Source organism: Maylandia zebra, linkage group LG23 (assembly GCF_041146795.1).
Source record: "Maylandia zebra isolate NMK-2024a linkage group LG23, Mzebra_GT3a, whole genome shotgun sequence".
NCBI classification, from domain to species: Eukaryota; Metazoa; Chordata; class Actinopteri; order Cichliformes; family Cichlidae; genus Maylandia; species Maylandia zebra.
In genome coordinates, this window is record NC_135188.1 from 19696022 (window position 1) to 19716364 (window position 20343).

The 20343-nt window shown below is 38.8% G+C and overlaps 1 protein-coding gene across 1 annotated transcript; it reads left to right on the forward strand.

Annotated features, from left to right (window-relative positions):
* The first annotated feature begins 1516 nt into the window (after nt 1–1516).
* LOC101470359 (uncharacterized) lies at nt 1517–18857 on the forward strand. The gene is made up of 4 exons (XM_004565642.4): nt 1517–1933; nt 14678–14776; nt 15416–15513; nt 15609–18857. Exons 1-4 carry the CDS (start codon nt 1570–1572, stop codon nt 15705–15707), a joined length of 660 nt encoding a protein of 219 aa, XP_004565699.3. The 5' UTR covers nt 1517–1569; the 3' UTR covers nt 15708–18857.
* Nucleotides 18858–20343: the final 1486 nt, after the last annotated feature.

A 20343-nucleotide genomic window follows, 5' to 3' on the forward strand; every position in this document is an offset into this window, starting at 1 on the left:
TTATGTAGTTTAAATTTGATGGAAGAAGAATGTCTCAAAACAATTGTCTTCAAAATGTTTTACGGTGTAACAACTTTTTCAGAATTGCGTATGTGCTCCAACATAAGGTTCACAACAGGCTCACAGCTCCCAAATGAATGAAAAGTTCAATTCTGGTCAAATATTTTTAAGTAGTTTTGGCCTCATATATATTGATTAACTTTAAACTGCATCAGTGTTGATGCACCATCTATACATGCATGCAAGTTCAAATATCTTTTAAGTGTTTGCTGTTGTGTTTTGGATATCCTTTAAAGACATCAGTCATGTATATAGTAAAGTACATTTTATGTCAGCTAACAGTTTCTTAATTGGAACCATCTTCAGGCTGAATTCAAGGAAGTCTGACCCAGTTCAGGGATCAGCTTTAACTGCACAGGTAGTAACAGGCTGATATCTGTCATTAACAGAAGTTGTAACTGATCATTTCGCAGTAACACGGTAACAGTAAACAGTCACAGACGGATAAACAGAACATAGATGATAGTAGTGCTGCAAATGGAGGAGCAACTTTGTCATAGTTTTAGGTTGTAATAGCAGGCACTAAAACCAGGGCTGTGGGCAGAAGGTTATTTGATGAGCATTAGTAAAATGTACTGTCAGAGTGTGTAGTGGTTATTGTTGCAGTTATGCAGATGTAGCTAAATGCCACTCACATCATGCTTCACTGCTGCTATGATAAAGGCAGCAGTTTCATATTTGAATTAGATTAATCAGATTGAGTAATATTTGTAGTACAGAGTGTAGTAGTGAAAGTAGTCATTCTAATACACTTTGAATGGGGTACACTGTAATTACAGTAGTTAAAGTTTCAGTGAGAATATTGAGTGTAAAGAGTTTAATACCTGCTTTTGCAGTAGAGGTTATAGAAGTATTTATAGTAGGAATTCAGTGGGTTGTGGATTGCAGTAATATTTGGATACAACTGGAGGCGCTGTGGTGTAACAGACGCGAAGCCATGTTTGAAGGGGTTAAATATACTGTCCTTTAATTTACTGTCTGATTTGACTTGAGATGTGTTTCACTGGAGTAACAGTTGAAGTTCTAGATGAAGATTTTTTTTATTTACAGAGAAACAGGACTGAGTCAGTTCAGACATGTTCAAATCTGGATAGTTTTGGATTCATTCATTGTATCTGCACGTCTGTTTATTTTCTACTAAAACATATACTACTACTGCTAGTTTTTCTACCTGTGCTTTGTACTTTAAATGAAACACTGTCCTCTCATGCTGATTTTAAACTCCCCTTTGCTTGTGTTGTTGTTATTACTCCTACAGTACCATTCGTAATGTGAAAATTCAGTTCCAGAAGAACTGAGTCTGAAAGCTCCGTGTCAGATTCCTGCTACAGAAGTCAGGCTGGAGGTAAAAAGAAGGTTTCACTTCCTGTGAGAGTTACTTGGTATTTGTGGTTTATCAGCAGACGTCGCACACGACATAATCACCGCCTGAAGTAGGAAGTGTAGAGCACTTCTGTGTCAGAGTCCATCAGAGCTGAGCTGCTTTCAGACGACTCCGTCTTGTTGTGGATGCTGAAGCTGATCATGGTTCTCCTGTGGATGATCCTGTTGGTGCTTCTGCTCTGTGCAGAGGCCGAGAAGGTGACCGAGGTCAGAGGAGAGCTGGGGACCAATGTCACTCTAACCTGCTCCAATCAGACATCAGACAGATACTGGTACATGGAGATCTACAGTCAGTTCAGAGCAGGTATCGGCCGCAGTTTTTCCTCAGCAGGCTCTACCTACTACTCTCCTGGTTTTGAAACAAAATTTTCAATCCTGGGAAACAAACTTGTGATTAAAAACTTGACAGCAGAGGACTGCAGGCTTTACTTCTGTGGCATCAAGAGAAATGGTAGCACTCAGTTTGTGGAGAGTTTCAGCCTCGTCTCAGGTAAGTACAAAGTTTATTAAATTTAATGCTAATAATAACAGAAGTACTTATTACTATTGATTTACTTGAGAGACCTGCCATGATGCCAAGTCTCTCTTGGAAAATAAATGTTTAACCTCAATGAGATTTTTACCTGGATATAAAGGATTAATAAAGATAACTTAAATGTGTAACTTCAGTCAGCTCTCAGTATCTTGCATGTTGTGTTTTCTAAGGGCCAAAGTGCACAATGAAAAAAAAGAAAAGAAAAAAATATATTTAAAAAAAAGAGTTGTATTTGATAACTAAAACTACATTTATTAATACAGCAGAACCCCGACTTACAAAATGAATCTGTTCCCGAGGGTCTTTCGTAAGTCGAAAATTTTCGTAAGTCGAAGCACCCATTGCGCGTTTTGAGTGAGGCGATGCTGAACGATAGGCTATAGGCTAATTGCTAACTAGAACAACAATATGTCGTTCAAGTGGAACAGCAAAGCGCAAGTACAGAAGCCAAGGGGATGTCACATGATTCGGAAGGCATTGTGGGCATTGTAGGCTCAGCCAATCAGAGAAAGCGGATTTCGTTACTCGGGCATTTTGCCGTAACACGGGCAGAAATATTGCCGTTCAGTGCCTTCGTAAATTGAATTTTTCGTGAAACAGGGTATTCGTAAGTCGGGGTTCCACTGTAATTGTTTGTACACAGTTTCACTGGTACGCTTTAGTGAAGCTATTTCTTAGTCAAAAACTCAACGCTTTCCTGCAGATCTGTATCATGCTGTTTGAAATTGCATTGTTCTTTAGCTCACAGGCTTTGGTGGCTGTGGTGACAGTTTCCCTGCAGTGCACCAGAGGTATTTATGTGGTGCAGTGCATTCATGGTTGCTTTTTTGTATAATGTTGGAAACCACAGACTGTAATAGGTGAAGCTCCCTGTTGTGACTAATGCAGTGATAGGCTTGTCTCTAGAGATAAAACAAAATGTTCCTGAATTTATCACTGATAAAAGATTTATTACCTCCTACCACAGTGATTACTTCATAGCTGATGTAATTTTGATGAGATTTCCTCCATCACAACTTTGGTGTTGTTCTTGATCAGCATTTGAATCTTGATATTTAACTTTTACATCACAAAGCTCACCCAGTCTTGTTTCTTTCATCTAGAAACATTGCAAAAATCAAACCATCACTGGCTCACTTGAGCGGAGGAACCATTAGCACAAACTTTAACTTCTTCCCATCTCGATTGTTCTGATTCAGTATTCCCATGCATTGCTCAAACCTTCAGCTAATCTCTAATTATTCCAGCAGCTTGGCTGCTAGAAATTTAGAATTCATTTATAAACTTTATTTGGAGCTAGACTTGTAGTCAAGACCGCCTAATCCGAGACCAAGACAAGACCAAGACCAGAGGGTATCGAGACCAAGACAAGACCGAGACCAGAGGGTATTGAGACCAAGACCGAGACCGAGACCAGAGGGTATCGAGACCAAGACCGAGACCAAGACCAAGTCGAGACGAGACCAAGACCGAGACCAAGACCGGGACAAAAAAAGACTAACTTTTGTGTGCTTTTAAGGGCTGACATGATGGTACTGACTGGCCCCAAAGTCATCTGACAAAACAGCGATCACCTCCAACAACTGTAAAATATGAAATATGTAACTGGTTTCAGTTATACTTTATATATAGATAAAATTGTAACATCAAACTGAAGATTATAAACTTGAAATTGCATCATGTCCTATTGTAGTAGTACTAGCCAAATTACACTATGATATCAACTTCCCTAAAATGGATAAGGCCTGTCAACACAAAGTGATATGCAGATGTTATTTAAAAGTCAATGGTCACATTTATTTAGTCAAACAACACCATTTTAAGTAAAATTCTGTAATCAAACAATATAAAGACATGTGCACACCTCACATGAATCAGATGCAAACTACAAATATTACATACCAATACAAATTGTGCATTAATAAGAATAAGAACAAGTGCTTAAAAGATTCTGGCATCTTGATGTCTTCAGTGGCATGAGATTACAACACACTGCCAATGAAATCAAGCCTGTTGTTCAGTAGGGCAGGAACAATAGAACACAGACATTATGAACAAATAACAAATATCTTATGAACAAATATATAATGAACAAACAGCATATTTTCAGAGAGGAGGGAGAGAAAACAGTTCACATTTTAAAACAGTGATTGATTGCACTTCAAGAAAACTAAAGACTGCAACATCTTATAGCCTAGCCGTGCGCGGTGGGGTCTCATTAGAATGCCTCCTCTACTAAAAACCCTCTCAACTGGGGCAGAAGAGGCAGGGACAGAGAGGACCTTCAAGGCAACACTGTGTAGACTGGGGAAACGCTCTTTGTTTTTTGACCAAAAGGTGAGTGCATCACAGTCAGAGTCATTTATGCTGTCTAGGTACTTGCTTATTTGTGCATCAGTGCTCGAGTCCTGGCTTGTGCTGCGTTGCAACCTAAATGCCTTGTAGCGTGAAAGAAGACGTTGTTTTGGGGGTGGCGCTGAGTCACTATCTGATAATTCTGTGTCTTCTTCTGTTGGTGCTGCAGGTCCGTCTCTGTCTACCTCTGTGATCAAAAGGTCTGGCAAAGGGTGCACACACACACACAAAGACAGGATTAGACAGGATGCTTCTAATGATGCTATAAAACCAAAGACAGTGATAATAAGTGGAACAACAAAAACAACAATAACAATAAATTATTATTATTATACAGTCACCTATTAATGACTTTTTAAGGTCATCTCTGAACCTCTTCAGTGCTGGTCCGGTTTCACCATTTTGGACATCTAAATCTACCCAGGTCAGTCCAAACTGGGGGTCGAGCATGGTGGCAAGGAAGTAGATCCGATGGCTAAACAGCTCTTCTGGATCCTTTTCGTCCATGCAAATCTGCCTGAAAATTCCAGAGAACCATTTCTCTAAGGATCTTTTCAGTGCCCTGACTATAGTTACGGCCTGGGGCATTTGTACTTCCATCTTTATAAGATGATTCTTCAAGTCCAGAACAGTGGGGACCACCATGCTAATAGTCACCTGATGATCACCTTCTGTAAGATCTGTTGCATCAGAAAAAGGCTCAAGCAAAGCACAAAGGTCTTTCAGCTGAGCCCACTCTCGGGTTGAAAACACTAAATTCTCTGTATTGCTGCACATTTCAGTGATGGCCCCGTGGTCAAGCGTGATCAGAGCCTTTAACTGTCTGTAGGTGCTATTCCAGCGGGTGTTGTTTCCTGCTGGGATGGACTTATTGGAGCCAAAGTGTGCCTCAAACAAGTCTTTGTGGTTACTACTGCTGTGAAGCAGGTTTGTAAACTTGCTGGCTTTGGCAATGGCTCTAGCTATTGCCTTTACCTCTTTCATCCCATCACTGATTACAAGTTGCAGCGAGTGGGCAAAGCAAGAAAGACGTTCACCCGTTGACCATGGATCAGAACCTTCTGCATCCTCCCACATTGTTTCATCATCGAGGTCATCACTGCTATCACCTTCAGGGTGCTCTACTTTTGGCATCCTGACTTTAAAGGCCCGCTTCATATTGGATGCATTATCCGTCAGAATGTAGCTTATTTTATGGCCAATGCCATACTCCTCAACTATTCTGTCAAAAGCTGAGGCGATTCGTTCGCCGCAGTGCTTCCCTGTGAAACGCCTACAGTCAAGCAAAAATGATTGTAAACTGTAAGAGTCCTTGTTCTTGCAGGCAGCATGAGCAGTAACTCCCAGGAAAGTACGAAGCCTCCGGTCAGACCAGAGGTCTGTTGTTATTGCTACATTTGGCTGGACTTCCAGGGCTTTGATTATGTCACCCTTCAATTTAGTGACAAGGTGAGGTATCAGCTTCTCTGTCAAGGTGGTTCTAGACACAGGAGTGTATTTGCTATCCAAGACATTCAGGAAGTGTCTAAAATGTGGATTCTCAACGATAGACAGGGGGAGAGAGCATCCAACTATAAGGTCCTGGAGGATGGACTGGGTGATGGCCTGTTGCCTGGGTGAATTTGGGGAAAATAAGTGGATGCTTGGAGCAAACAATGATAATTGAGGCTGTGTGGGATTGACCGCTATCACTGATGTTGCAGAACCTGCTTTGTCCAGTGTGTAGGGGCTATTTTAGCATTATTAGACACAGTTATTTTGTATTGGTGTAAGTTCAGACTTAGGGCAACATAGTAGAAAACACCTAAGAAAGTCATAATCAAAGGTCCTTAAGTTCGATTTAAGAACCTTAGGACTCAGTTTTGCGATCCGTGCTATCTGGACCAGAGCCATAGACCGCTCTGATCTGGGCTTCACTGTCAAGAACGCCGGTGTTAGCCGAGCAATGTTATAGGGACACTCTTGAAACGCCCGTCCTTACTTACGAGTCAGCAACCACATAAATATGCCCATTAAAGTCGACAACAAACCACACCATACCAGCCCTTAAAGTGCTCACTGAAATGGTTTCGATATATTTCTGCTCAATGAATTCACCTAAATACCTAAAGTTAGTGAAAATTGTTTAAGCAGCTGATAGCCACTGCTAGCGCTAGCTACCTGTACATAGCATGTAACGTAACGTTAAGTTAAAGTTAAGTCTGCAGGGACGGTTGCAAAAAAACTGTCCCTACATAATTTATAATGTTTGAAGAACACATTATAAACTAGAAAAATTTGCATTTCCTGCGAAAATGCTGTGTGGATGCCTTAACGTTGAAGATGTCGGCTGAAAAAAGCAAAAAGCATTGCCTTTAGCAGGATTCGAACCTGGCCCTTCTGGTCTAAGAGCAGCGACTCACCTCACTGTACCAAACTCATTCGCACAAAGAAGAGGTGGAGAGACTGACAATTCTGGTGAAATTAGCAGAAGCTGCTCAGAATTGTGCTGATAAGAGGTGAAAAAGCTAAACATTTGGCAGAAAAGAGGTGAATCAGAAGAATTTCTGCTGAAAAGAGGTAAAGAAGCAAAAAGATGAGCTGAAAAGAGGTGTAGAAGCAGAAGTGCTTGCTGAAGATGGCTGTATGTGTAATGACACACAGGAGAGTGTCAAGAAAAGCAGAAAGCATGCAAGCAGGGAACATGTGTAACGACTGTCACAGGTAGGATTCGAACCTCTGCCACCGGGTCTCATGGCAGCTGCCCTACCCTCTGAGCCAAATGAGTTCTGGTCACAAGCAAAGATATGATGAGAGGGACAATGTGCACTGTGGAGCAGAAGCTCAAATTAGCAGAAAAGAGGTGAAGAGGAAGAACTTTGTTGTGAAATGAGGTAAAGAAACTGAAATTTGTGCTTAAAACAAGTGAAAAAGCTGAACTCTGAAATCCTGCTAAAACAGCAGAAGAGGCTGATATTTTTCAGCTACTCATTGAGCCAAACTGGTTCTCACGTAACTGAAAAAAGGTGGAAAAGCTTACAATTCTAATGAAAACAGCAGAAGAGGCTGAGATTTGTGATGATAAGAGGTGAAAATGCTGAACCAATCAGAGGTACTGCTTCTGTCTGCTTCATCAGGCTGTGTACTTGTATGTATTTCTACCATAGACTGTTAACAAGAATCTGAGGTCCATATTAGAAAAGCTGCTAAAATCATAAAAGTTTGCAGAATTATAATAAATTATCAATATGAATTACCGGTCTGTGATAGGGTATAAATTTGTAGTTAAAAAAAACATGTGGGCCAAGGTGGAATCGAACCCACGACCTTCGGTCTGAAGAGCCGTGTCATTACCAATCGCGCCACCTGGAAAGGGGGCGGGGCGCCTTAAAAAAAGAGGGTGATCAGCAGTCAGAATTTGATCGCGGTAAGACGTGAAAAACGCCGTTTTTTGGAGTTACAAAACGTCGTGTAACTCAAAAATTATCAATATGAATTACCGGTCTGTGATAGTGTATAAATTTGTACTCAAAAACTAGGTGGCATAGAAGCATAATTCTTGCACTGGGTGAATCAGCGGACTTTGGTGTACTTTGACTGCGATTTACATAGCTCTTTGTATCTCCGTCGCGGAGATATGACGAGAGAAGAAACGGCTTCATTTTCGGAATTTGAAAAATGAGAGGAGGACAGATTTCCACCCCTCAAACAACTCTAACTCATCTCAGAACGGTAATAGGTGAGAAAATAATTCTTGAATTGTGAGCGTCAGGAGTGTCTGAAGATATACGGGGACAAGCCTAATGTCTTAACTTTGCTTCGTTAAGGAGATATGACGATTTGAAAATGCCTTCAGTTTCAGTATTTCAGCTCTGAGTTTCACAACCTCCCCATAGACTTTGAATGGGGAGTTTTTAGACCTTGTGTCACTTCGAGGCAAATTGTGAAAAAACCGTAACTCGCACAATAATTATAGTGACACTGTCTTAAAGCCAGCAAAAATACCTACGTTTTGATGTATAATTTGTGGAAGTTGAGTGGAAATTGAGCGAGTAGCAAGGAGTTGTTCAGACATGAAGAGAAAATTCAGAACGGACGAGTGTGCACTGGGAGTTAATTGCATAGCAAGAACAGGGTATGCATTACAACATGCATACAGATTAAAGATTAAGAAAACTGGAAACAAATTCCTCCACTACAAATCAGTCTGATACCACTTCTTACAGGGTTCACGTTTACTAAGGCACTACCCAAAAGGCGCCACAAGAGGGCACTCCAACACAAGAGATGACCTATTTACACTGTAAACACCCCCTACTTAGCCACTACATACTACAGTGATATTACAGTATACAAATTCACACAAATACTATGATTTGGCAGAAATACTATGACTTAGTAGTAATACTATAACATAACAGTTCAATGTTCTTGCACAAATACCACAATATGGCAGAAATACTATGTTTTAGCATAAATACTGTGATTTGGTATAAATACTACGATTTGGCACACATACTATATTCCGCAGATACACTATAACATAACAGATATTCTACGACTTAGTAATACTATAACATAACAGAATTATTAATTGGGCACAAATACCACGATTTGGCAAAAATACTATGATTGGGTACAAATACTATGATTTGGCAATAATACTGCATTTTAACACAACTACTGAGATTTGATTGAAATACTATGATTTAGAAGAAATACTATTACTCCATACAAATACGATGCTTTGGGAGAAATACTATGTTTTGGTTCCAATACTATGATGTGCAACAAATACTATGATTTGGCACAAGTACTATGATTTAGTACAAATACTATGATTTGGCAGAAATACTATGCCTTAGTAGTAATACTATAACATAAGAGATATACTATGGTTTTGCAGACATACTATGTTTTTGCACAAATACCATGATTTGGAACAAATGCTATGATTTAGCAGAAATACTAAGATTGGGTACAAATACTATGATTTGGCAATAATACTGCGTTTTAACAACAACTACTGAGATTTGATTGAAATACTATGACTCCATACAAATACGATGCTTTGGCACAAATACTATGATTTGGCAGAAATACTATGACTTAGTAGTAATACTATAACATAACAGATTTCCTAAAAAAACTATGAAATTGCAGTAATTCTATGACTTGGCAGAGATACTACGTTTTAGCACAAATACTATAACAACGCAGAAATACTATGACTTAGTAGTAATACTATAACATAACAGTTCAATGTTCTTGCACAAATACCACAATATGGCAGAAATACTATGTTTTAGCACAGATACTGTAATTTGGTATAAATACTATGATTTGGCACACAAACTATATTTCGCAGATACACTATAACATAACAGATATTCTACGACTTAGTAGTAATACTATAACATAACAGAATTATTAATTGGGCACAAATACCACGATTTGGCAAAAATACTATGATTGGGTACAAATACTATGATTTGGCAATAATACTGCATTTTAACAAAACTACTGAGATTTAATTGAAATACTATGATTTAGAAGGAATACTATGACTCCATACAAATACAATGCTTTGGAACAAATACTATGATTTGGCACAAGTACTATCATTCAGTACAAATACTATGATTGGGCAGAAGTACTATGTTTCAGTACAAATACTATGATTTGGCAGGAATACTCTGATTTAGCAGAAATACTATGTTTTAACATAAATACTGTCTTTTGGCAGAAATTCCTGCTAAAAAGGACTATTTCTGCTTTTTAGCAGAAATACTGTAATTTGGCATAAATACTATAATTTGGGATAAATACTATGATTTGGTATAAATACTATGATTTGGCACATATAATATATTCAGCACATATATTATAAAATAACAGAAATATTATGATTTGGCCTCAAAACCATGATTTTGCACAAATACCATGATTCTGCAAAAATACTATGATTTAGCAAAAATACTATGATTTAGCAGAAGTACTGAGATGTAGCAGAAGTACTTTGTTTTTGCAGAAATACTATGATTGAGGAGTAATACTTAAACATAGGAGAAATATTGATACACAGACACACATACACAGACAGTAAAGGGAACAGGAGCTGTGGAGAGTCTGGGCTTGGTATATGTAGGTCAGTTAAATTAGCTGCACCTGCTGTAGTCAGCCCTTACACACACAGACACAGAGAGAGGTGTGAGTTTTCTTCAGTGTATTTCTGACATTCAGGATTCCACTCGAACAAATGGCCATAATTTCCTAACCGTAGAGGCTAGAACGGTCATTCAGGCATCGTTTTATTCAGAAGAGATGGGGGAATCTTCAGGTCTTCATAATTCAGAGATAAAACATAAATTATTAAAGATATATGACTTGTAATACACTGTAACTGAGTAGAGGCGAAGCAAAAACTGCCTTGACTTGCGCTCAAACAACCTTTGGTAACTCTAAATCTATATGGAGCATCAAAATCATTCTTTCACCGTAAGAAACAGCAGGCTTTGGTGAACAGTTATGGAAATTTTCAGGGCTCTGTGGAAATCCATCAAAAAGATATGACGAGAGAAAAAAGTGCCTCATTTCCAGTGTTTGAAATCTGATGAAATCTGAGCGAGGGACAAATTTCCTACCCTCAAACAAGTCCAACTCATTTCAGAACGGTAATAGGTGAGAAAGAAATTCTTGAATTGTGAGTGTTAGGAGTGTCTGAACATATACGGGGACAAGCCTCATGTCTTAACTTTGCTTCGTTAAGGAGATATGACAATTTGAAAATGCCTCTCATTAGAGAAATCCAGCGGTGATTTTGAACAAACTCTCCATTGAGTTTATATGGAGAGTTTTCTGACTTTGTGTTACTCTGAGGAGATTTGCAAAATATCTATGAGTCCCACAACAATGATAGGGACATTTTCTGAAAGCCAGCAAAAATACCTGCGTTTTGATGTATAATTTGTGGGGCTTGAGTGGAAATTGAGCGAGTAGCAAGAAGTTGTTTGGACATGAAGAGAAAATTCAAACAGTTTCACTGTCCCCTCTGAGTTAATTGCATAGCAACCATAGCAACGCATGTATTTTCTGAAAAATCACAATTTTGCAACTGAAAACTCAAAGAGGGATAAGATTAAAACGGTAGAAGATCTGAAAAAGCTGAATCATACAGGAATAGCCAAATCATTTGAGAACATTTTAAAGTTTGAATGGAGTTTCTAGGTGAAAGTATGAGGCAGTAGTTAAGTTTCAAAGACAAGAAAGTAATAAACACCAAAAGTCATAGCCGGCATTAGCAGAAAGAGCAGAACAGTATAGAGTTTGAACGGTGAAAATAGCACAAAAATTGTGGAAGTAGATCCACGGCGAAAAGTGTACGGAAACACCCGGAATAATAAAGAATAAAGAGAAACAGGAACTCAATAGTGTGGATGCCCATTGAGGGCATCCACACAATAACAATATTACATAAACATGACCAGGTCATCTGAGGTTGGAAAGGTAGTTAGAAGAGTTTGAAGATGGATAGATGGCTGCTGGCTAGCTTACCTTTGAGGGTGTTTGCGCTCCAGGTGCCTGGTGAAGGTTGAGGTAGTCCCGGCTGTCTCGGTCAAGGAGACTTTGCAAAACCTGCATTTTGCCGAATGCTTCTTTTTTGCATTTACCAAAAACTGTTTGTGTTCTATGAACGCAAACTTTATGACAGACGAAGTCGCTGACATTTCTGTAACTTACTGACCGGGCATACTGCTCAATCTAATGGGTTGCATTTAATTGTGTTTGAAGGGCGCGAAAGGCGAAATAATAAAATGCCACAATGTGGAGGGATTTGAGCATGGCTGAGCCACTGTGTGTCGCTGTGTGACAGCTGAGCAGCGAAAGGAAATTAATTGAGGAGCCGGCTCTCGCTCAATGGGAGTCGACTATTCTGGTTCACTACAAAGCACTCTCTAAGCGCGGCTCTCAGAGCTAAAGCTTTTGCGCATGATACATTATCGAACGTTACGCTGTGTGTCATGGATACTGTTGACTCCAAATCTCCCGACCACTATGTTGAACTGAGACAACAAGACCCAGACAGCGAGACCAAGACAAGACCGAGACCAAAGTACGTCGAGACCAAGACAAGACCAAGACAAAAGTACGTCGAGACCAAGACGAGACCAAGACCACGTAAAAGTGGTCTCGAGACCGGTCTCGAGACCAAGACCGGTCTCGAGACATCCAACTCTATTTGGAGCATATATATTTCCCTACATGATCAGGTATGTGGCAATATAGCAGATCTGCCAAGACTTCATTCCAGTAGTTGGTCCCTCTGATCATTTTGCGAGTGTCTTGGAACTGGAAGTGGAACTTTTTCATATCCAGAGATGACCATGGCATGAAAGTAGTTTTCTTATTTGGTCAGTTTAATGATTGCTTTGAATTATCTGAAAACTTTTGTAGGTTAGCTTTTCCTTAATCTTTAGCCAGTTATTTTGACTATAGTTCATTTAGTCAACATGATGACTGAATGTAAGACTGCATGTTTGTCTGTGTGGAAATGTAAACTTATATTTTGCTTGTTTTTATCAAATCAGTAAAGAAATTTGTGACTGTGTGTTTTAAATGTTCTCTGCAAATAGTCATTATTGTAACAGTGTCCTATTTAGAGGTAAAGTAAATCTTCAGTAATATCCAGTGTTGGTCAAGTTACTTGAAAAAAGTAATCAGTAACTAATTACTGATCATTTCCCCCCCCCAAGAGTAATCCTGCTAATTTACTGATTACTTATTTGCAAAAGTAATCAGTTACTTAGTTACTTTTTAAAAACATGATTTACAACCTGAATAGGTGATAAAGTGATAGATCTTTAAGCCCATACAAACTGTAATCAAATGAAAAAGTCTCCTTTTAAAACTTGTTTTTATTAGTTTTAATCTTTTAACTTTATGCATCAAGCAAAAATTAAATTATATGCAACATTCTCTGACTGGAGGAAATTTGTTTAACATTTAAACTTATTTTCTGCACATTCCAGCTCATAAAATAAAATATATATTTTTTGTTTACACTCAGTCTTTCAAATAGATGCACATAAAACACAGCAGAAAATAAATAAAATCAAAGACTCAACGGTCCTGTTGCTCTGTTTTCCCCTGTAAAGCAGGAGTGGGGCAGGCGGAGGTTTGCCCTGGTGCAGGTGTGCCGCAGTGTGTCGAAGGTTTTGTGAATTTCACATTCCCGTGGCAGCTTGCTCTGAAGTTAAGGGTTTTTTCACTGTAAAAAGAAGTTTTCTTCCCACGCAGTGAACAGAGGACACTAATGTTTTGTCACTTTTGACAGAATCAAATTCAAAGTCAGGTCAGTACTTCCACGCTTTAAACGCTGCAGGATCATACTCTCTCCACACTCGATATATGATCCACTGTTGCCACGAAGGTCGCACTCGCTTACGTCACTGCCATGAGAATCACGGTTTAGTAATGCAGCATGCTTATGGGAAAGTAACAGTAATCTAATTACCTTTTTTGTAATAGTAATCCCTTACTTTACTCGTTACTTAAAAAAAAGTTATCGGATTACAGTAACGTGTTACTGCCCATCTCTGGTAACCTTATTTCTTTGAAGTGTGACCTCTTTACTGTACAATAGAAGAACAGTCTAAACAAAATTTGAGGCTTTACCTGAAAGATGACATCATTCATTTCTAAAGACAGCTGCTCAAATACGACATGATCCTCAACAGGTTGCCAATTTGAAATATAAAAGGCTCCAAGGAGCTTTGAAAGAAAGCGACTGGACTACTTTAAGTTTCTCTAATCTAAAAAGTTTCTTTCAAGTCCAGTTGCTTTCTTTCAAAGCTACTTAGACTTCCCTGACTTGGGTGCCTGAGAACATAAAAAGACATCATCCTAACAGCTGCTAAATCAACCTGTCAACTCACCTAATCTTGGAAACATTTGTTTTCCACCATTGTGTTGGTCTCTAAAGTTACAACAGACTAATCGCTCACTAATCAATTACCACTCACCCTCAAAACTGCAACTCATAGATGGTCAAAGGTTAAAATAATAAACAATAATATTTCTAATATTATAATAAATAAACACCAGTGCAAAATGTCTTTGGCACAACACGGGAATCGCGTTGCCCAAAGCCTGAGCAAAAACAGATACGGTTTTTTTTTTATTACTGCAATTTTTTTCAGCTTTTGAAAGTTCCTGTAATATAAAACAGTAACTTGGGTCGACTAGATGAACTATTTGTTAAAGTGTAGTCAGCTGGGCCTCAGACATGAAAACATTGTTAATGTCTGATAGTTTTACGAAACACTATAATTTCTTATTCGATATGTGTAACTTTTCTTCTTCCAGATATCTGTCCAACCCCTGACCCTGAGTGTGGAGTGTTGCAGAGGCAGACTTTCCTCGTCAGCTCAGTGATCCTGAACTTTGTGCTCTTTTTAGTACTCTGTGAGTCATTTTGTCTAAATCTCTGTGGTCTGTCTGCTCTTCTATTAATACCAGCACCCCTCCACAGCAACATGTTGCATATGTAGATATGCAGAAATGCTACCACTAACTCATGCAGCAGTACTTAATGCAACCAGCTCAGCCACAGTAATTTTTAGTCAAGCTTGCTTTGAACCAACCTCCCATTTTTATAATAGATGTCAACTCATCTTGTAACCCTCTCCTTCCAGCAGCGCTTCTTACTATGTGGATTCAGGCATCTGTAGTTTATATTCATCCAGCTTATAAAACATTTAGTGCAGGTTCATACTGTAACTTTTACACATAAGCTGCAAGTATGTGAGGTAGTTTTATAGTTGTACATTTGTGGAAATAAGTATTTTTAAAGTTGGCCCACAACATTCTTTATGTTACTCACATATTACCAAAGTACGTAGATGTAATCCATGGGGGCTGAAAGCCGACGCTGTACAGACAGTACAGCACAAACGTACTGCTCACTGCGCCAGCAGGCTTCAGCTGTGCTTCTGCTGTCCAGATGTTGAAAGGTTTCTCTGCACAGTGGAGAAATGTGTTGTATGTGATGAGTGCTGATGTGAGTGTGAAGGTGATGTCACTCCCCTGATGGTCTGTTGGCAGGTCTGAGTTGTGTATGGCTGTGTCTGAAGAGGAGAATCAGCAAGTATCAGGCAAACCTCCCTCCAGCTGGGACCAGTGAGAGGCTGGAGGCTCCACAGGTAACTCAAAGTGTACAGGTGACCCTGCAGCTCATGCTCATTGTTCTCCTTCAGTGCTACTTTGTCCTGTACTCAGTGCTGCTGTTGTGTTTCAGTACGAGGAGATCCAGCTCCCCACTCCCTCTGCTGCTCCGCTTCAAGAGTGTGTTTATTACAAAATTCAGCTTCCTCGCTCCACACTACCTCAAAGCTGATGGACACACCTGTACAGGTGGATGATACCTGCTGGACAGAGGTCAGTCTGATAACTGAAGACTTGCTGCTCCGCCGCTCGTAGGAGGATTTATTTTTTCCTCTCTGGTTTGAGTTGTTGGACCAAAAGTTCTGAATCAAAATTTTCCACAAACTTGATGAAAGTGCTGCAAGATTAATTTTAGTCAGAGACAATCTGCTCTGCTTCTGAGCTGAGATGGACCCAAGAATGTGACAACCTTTAGCCAAACCTGCTTTAAGGTGCTTCAGGATTTAACACCATAACTCAATGCTGCTGTGAAAACCTGTAAATATGAAACTCCAACATTTAATATTTATTTGTTCTCTTATAGTTTGTATCTGTTTATCAGTTTTTGTTGTTTTGTTTCAGCTGTTTTGTTGTTTATGCTATTTTGAAAGCACAGATTTTAAACACAGTCTCATTCCCTAAAAGGTCAGCATGATGATGAAGTATGACAACAGAAAGCTGCATTTTACAATTAAATGTCAAACAGAAGTGAAACCAGGACAAAGACAAAATATCACATGTTGACTGTGAGAAATGTGATTTTTGAAAGACATATTTTTTTTAATTTGTTGCAGCATCAAATTTAAAAATAATGTTGTGAGAAGCTGTCAAAATTACTGAGCCGTCCATTTTCCTCTGCTTATCCATTTTAAGTATGCAGGAGTCTATACCAGCTGTCATAGGGCTAAAGGAGGGGTACACGCTGGACAGATCACCAGTCTGTCACAATAACATGTAACAAAATTAAATGTGTTTTTTTAAAGCATCCCTGGTAAACACTGAAGTTCTCCAGAAAGACTTTGTTCACAAATAACTAATCCATCCACATTAATAATCTCAGTTTGAACATTTGGGCTGTTGATTTAAAATCTAAGATTATATGGTCTTTGCAAATTATTGCATAACAGGTTTGTTTTAGTATAAGAATATGTAAAAGAACTTTCTACATACCTGTGGCATTATTCTTTTGTTCTGTGAAAATACACTGCGATCATTTTCAGTTTGATTACAGCATTTATTTTTGGTTTAGGCATTCGTGTAGTTATTTAACACAAATTGAACTTGAGTTCACACCAGTGATTTGTTTGTTTGAAAGAGAAAATGTGGTTTGAAGTATTTCTTTGTAATGTTTAATATGAACCTATTAAACATTTGAGAACAACAAGGGACAGAAACAAATCTGGATGATATTATTTAAAAAAAGAGTTTCACAATGTTCCTCTTTCCTCAAGGCCATGTGAGTGTTTGTTGGTCAGATTTCGCAGGAAACTATTCAGCGCTTTCCTCACACGTTCTGAAAACAACAGCAAGTGACAACCTGTAAAAACAATTTCAGTTGTTGCTTCTCAGTAAAATGCCAGCTTCCTGTTTCCATGTATTCTGACCATGTTGGGCCCCATCCTGCTCCAACCAGTACAAACAGGTCACGTGTCATGTCTGGTAGGCAGGATTTGGACCCAAATGTAGGACCCAGGAGACAGGAAATACATTTAAAAGGCAGCTTTAATGCTAAATTCCAATGAAAATGTTCCCCAGGAATGAGGAATTCAAAAACTATACAGAAATGAGACACACACAAATGTAATGAGGAAAAACACAACAAAAACTGAATAAAGCTGAAGGAATAAATAAACAAGATGATGAGGGCAAACAGGAGATACCTGGGAGGGTAGTTTTACTAACTGAGAAAATAAGAGAAGGGGTGTGAAACTAAATACAAAGACAAGAGACAAAACACCAAACAAAATAAAGCAGGAAGTAACTGAACTTGTAAACAGAAACACAGGCAGGCAGGAAGCCGACAAAATCAGGAAAAACATGATTGCAAATTATAGAGCCAGGAATGAGAATAAGAGAAATAACTCTGAAGTACAAATGAGCTAAAATACCAAACTCAAAATGGCAAAACAAAGAAGAAACTACACAGAAACATAAAATGGGGGGGAAATAAAAGAAAGTGAAGGTACTACAATAACTCAATCTGAATGACCAAAAGTCCCAAAGAGGTTAGCAAAACGAGCAGGGATGAGAGAAGATGGGGCAAAAACAGGTCCAGATGGCAGATCAAGAATGATGATATTTGTTAATCTGAATTTGGAAATCATTGGATTTGTGTGACTTACACCAGTGATAAAAAGTCTTTATCATGTCCTAAAATGAATCCATTACAACCTGAGATGAACAAGAACACACAAACAAAGCCCAAATTCAGAAACAGCGTGTAGAAAAACTGAGTTTAATGATCTCTCACATTCAATTCTGGGTCACTCTTCTTTACTAAGTTCCTTTGATTGGGACTTGGAGGCATTCGTTTATACGCGGCTCTCTGAAGGGCCCACCACAGTATTTCAATCAGGTTGAGGTCTGACCTTTGATTGGCCCATTGCTGAACTTGATTCTTTTCTTTTTTAGCTGTTCTGTTGGAGATTTGCTGCACGCCTGAGCTGCGGCTGAGCTTTAGCTGTCAGATAGATAGCATCAGTATTTGGCTCTAGAATACTTGCATGGGCATGCAGAGGAGTTCATGGTCAACTCAATGACTGTAAGGTCCCCAGGTCTCATGACTGCAAAGCAATCCCAAATCATCACCCTTCCATCGTGCTAACAGTTGACATGAGGTTCTTGTGCTGACATGTGTGTTTGGTTTTCCCCAGGTGTAATGCTGTGCACTATCACTGAACATAGACACTTTTGTCTTATATGTCCAAAGGGCATTAATTTAGATGTTTTGTAGCTTGTTTTAATGCATCTTCACTTTAACCCTTGTTGGCATGTTCATTTTAGAGTGGCTTCTTCATTACTTTCATAAATAAGGCCTCATGTCTAGTGGAGTGTTTAAAGTTACCTGTGCCACATCAGTTTGTGGGGTTGAATTTTTGCAGCTTTCAGAGCTCTAGTTCCTGTTTCTGCAGCAAGCTTCAGCCACAAGTTTATCATCACTGTATATGTACTTTAAACCACGCAGAATAACGACAATGATCATGCATTTATATCAGTTGGTTTAGAAAGAAAACAAAAAGCAAACGCAAAACACACATTTATTTATCTACATTACCAAAAGATACTAAATATTTTCTCCTAGCATAATCCTACAGGATCACATTCACATGTTGTTCATAGAGTTTACTTTGAGCCTTATTCACGTTTGTCTTTGAAGAATAAAGTGCATTAAGCACAGCCTGCATTTGTGCTGAGTCTTTTTTTTTAGTTATGATGGTAGTTCATAAATTTCCCCTTAAGAACTTATTGAGTTCAGAATAGAAACCTTTTGAACAATTAGCCAATCTCAAAATGTTTAGGAACTGAGAGGCAAGTCAGTCAAAAAAGGAACATCAGTAGATACACAAAAGGACCCGCAAGTAACATAAAGAACATAAAGACGAAGAGAAAGTGGTGTAAAAACACCACATGATTCTTATCATTTCTTTGTGTGGGAGAATAATGAGGAAGAGCTCAAGGAACCAGTGATGTCACACACACACAACACAATGGCAGAGCAGCAATAGAAAGCTCAAAAGCTTTTACAAAGAAAGAGAAAAAGCCGGCAACAAATTTCACCTAGAGAATATTTAGTTTGAAACTATGCTAATTATCAGCTCTTAAATCTGCTTTACTTGGGACAGAAACATGCTTCAGTGCAAAACAACAATGTAATGACAGCCATTCAAGACATATCAAAGTAAAATAAGGATTCAATTGTACATTTACTGTAAATTCAGAGCTGTGGGTTACCAGCAGGTGAATGTGATGCTAGGTGAGGACAAGAAAAGAAAATCAACTCATACCTGCAGCTCAGCTTCACACACACACACACACACACACACACACACACACACACACACACACACACACACACACACACACACACACACACACACACACACACAGACCTGTTATCTGCTCTGATTAAACAATTTAATACAATAAATGCACACTAACAGGCTTCCATATACAGCAGGCAGGCAAAAACAAAAAGACAAAGCAAAATATATAAAAACACCTGTTTACTACCAAGTGAAATGATTAAATGTACGGCACAAAATAAAAACATACCAGCAATCGATTGATGGCTTCAGAGGAAATAATGCGCAGGTGATCTCTACAAAAGCACAAGTAGCACCAATCAACAAAAATGTGGCCAATTCAAACTGAGGCAGCAGCAACATGCACGCGACTCCTACCTGTAACAGCTATAGAAGTAAGATAACCAAAGGCACAGATATATACAGCAACAAGCGAGCCAGTGAGGGATGCTCGGATTGCAGCTACTACACAGCAAAATCTCCACTGTTAAATTAACACTAGAGAGTGTCTATATGGGTCCACACCTCTGAGTGTTAAATACAACACTGTTGAGTGTTAAATTAACACTTTTGACAGTGTTATATGTTTAAAAGTAACCTAGTCAGTTTTGAAGATTAACAATGGCTAACACCGAGCAGTGCTGATTTTCTAACACTGGAATATTTCTAACATTTTGAGTTATTTTCCAGTGTTAGAAAATCAGCACACACTGTAGACACTTCTGCATTTCATAAGAGGGAAGCTTGTTTGCTAAACTGTTCTAAGGGTCAGCAATTATATTTCTATGCATTTACATATTTACTGTG

What these genes read in the sequence shown, in the direction of transcription:
- LOC101470359 (XM_004565642.4), top strand. Translation starts at nt 1,570, where the DNA reads ATGCTGAAGCTGATCATGGTTCTCCTGTGGATGATCCTGTTGGTGCTT. An exon ending in GAGTTTCAGCCTCGTCTCAG is followed by an intron (nt 1,934 to 14,677) that starts GTAAGTACAAAG and finishes TTCTTCTTCCAG; the next exon opens with ATATCTGTCCAACCCCTGAC. An exon ending in TGTGCTCTTTTTAGTACTCT is followed by an intron (nt 14,777 to 15,415) that starts GTGAGTCATTTT and finishes GTCTGTTGGCAG; the next exon opens with GTCTGAGTTGTGTATGGCTG.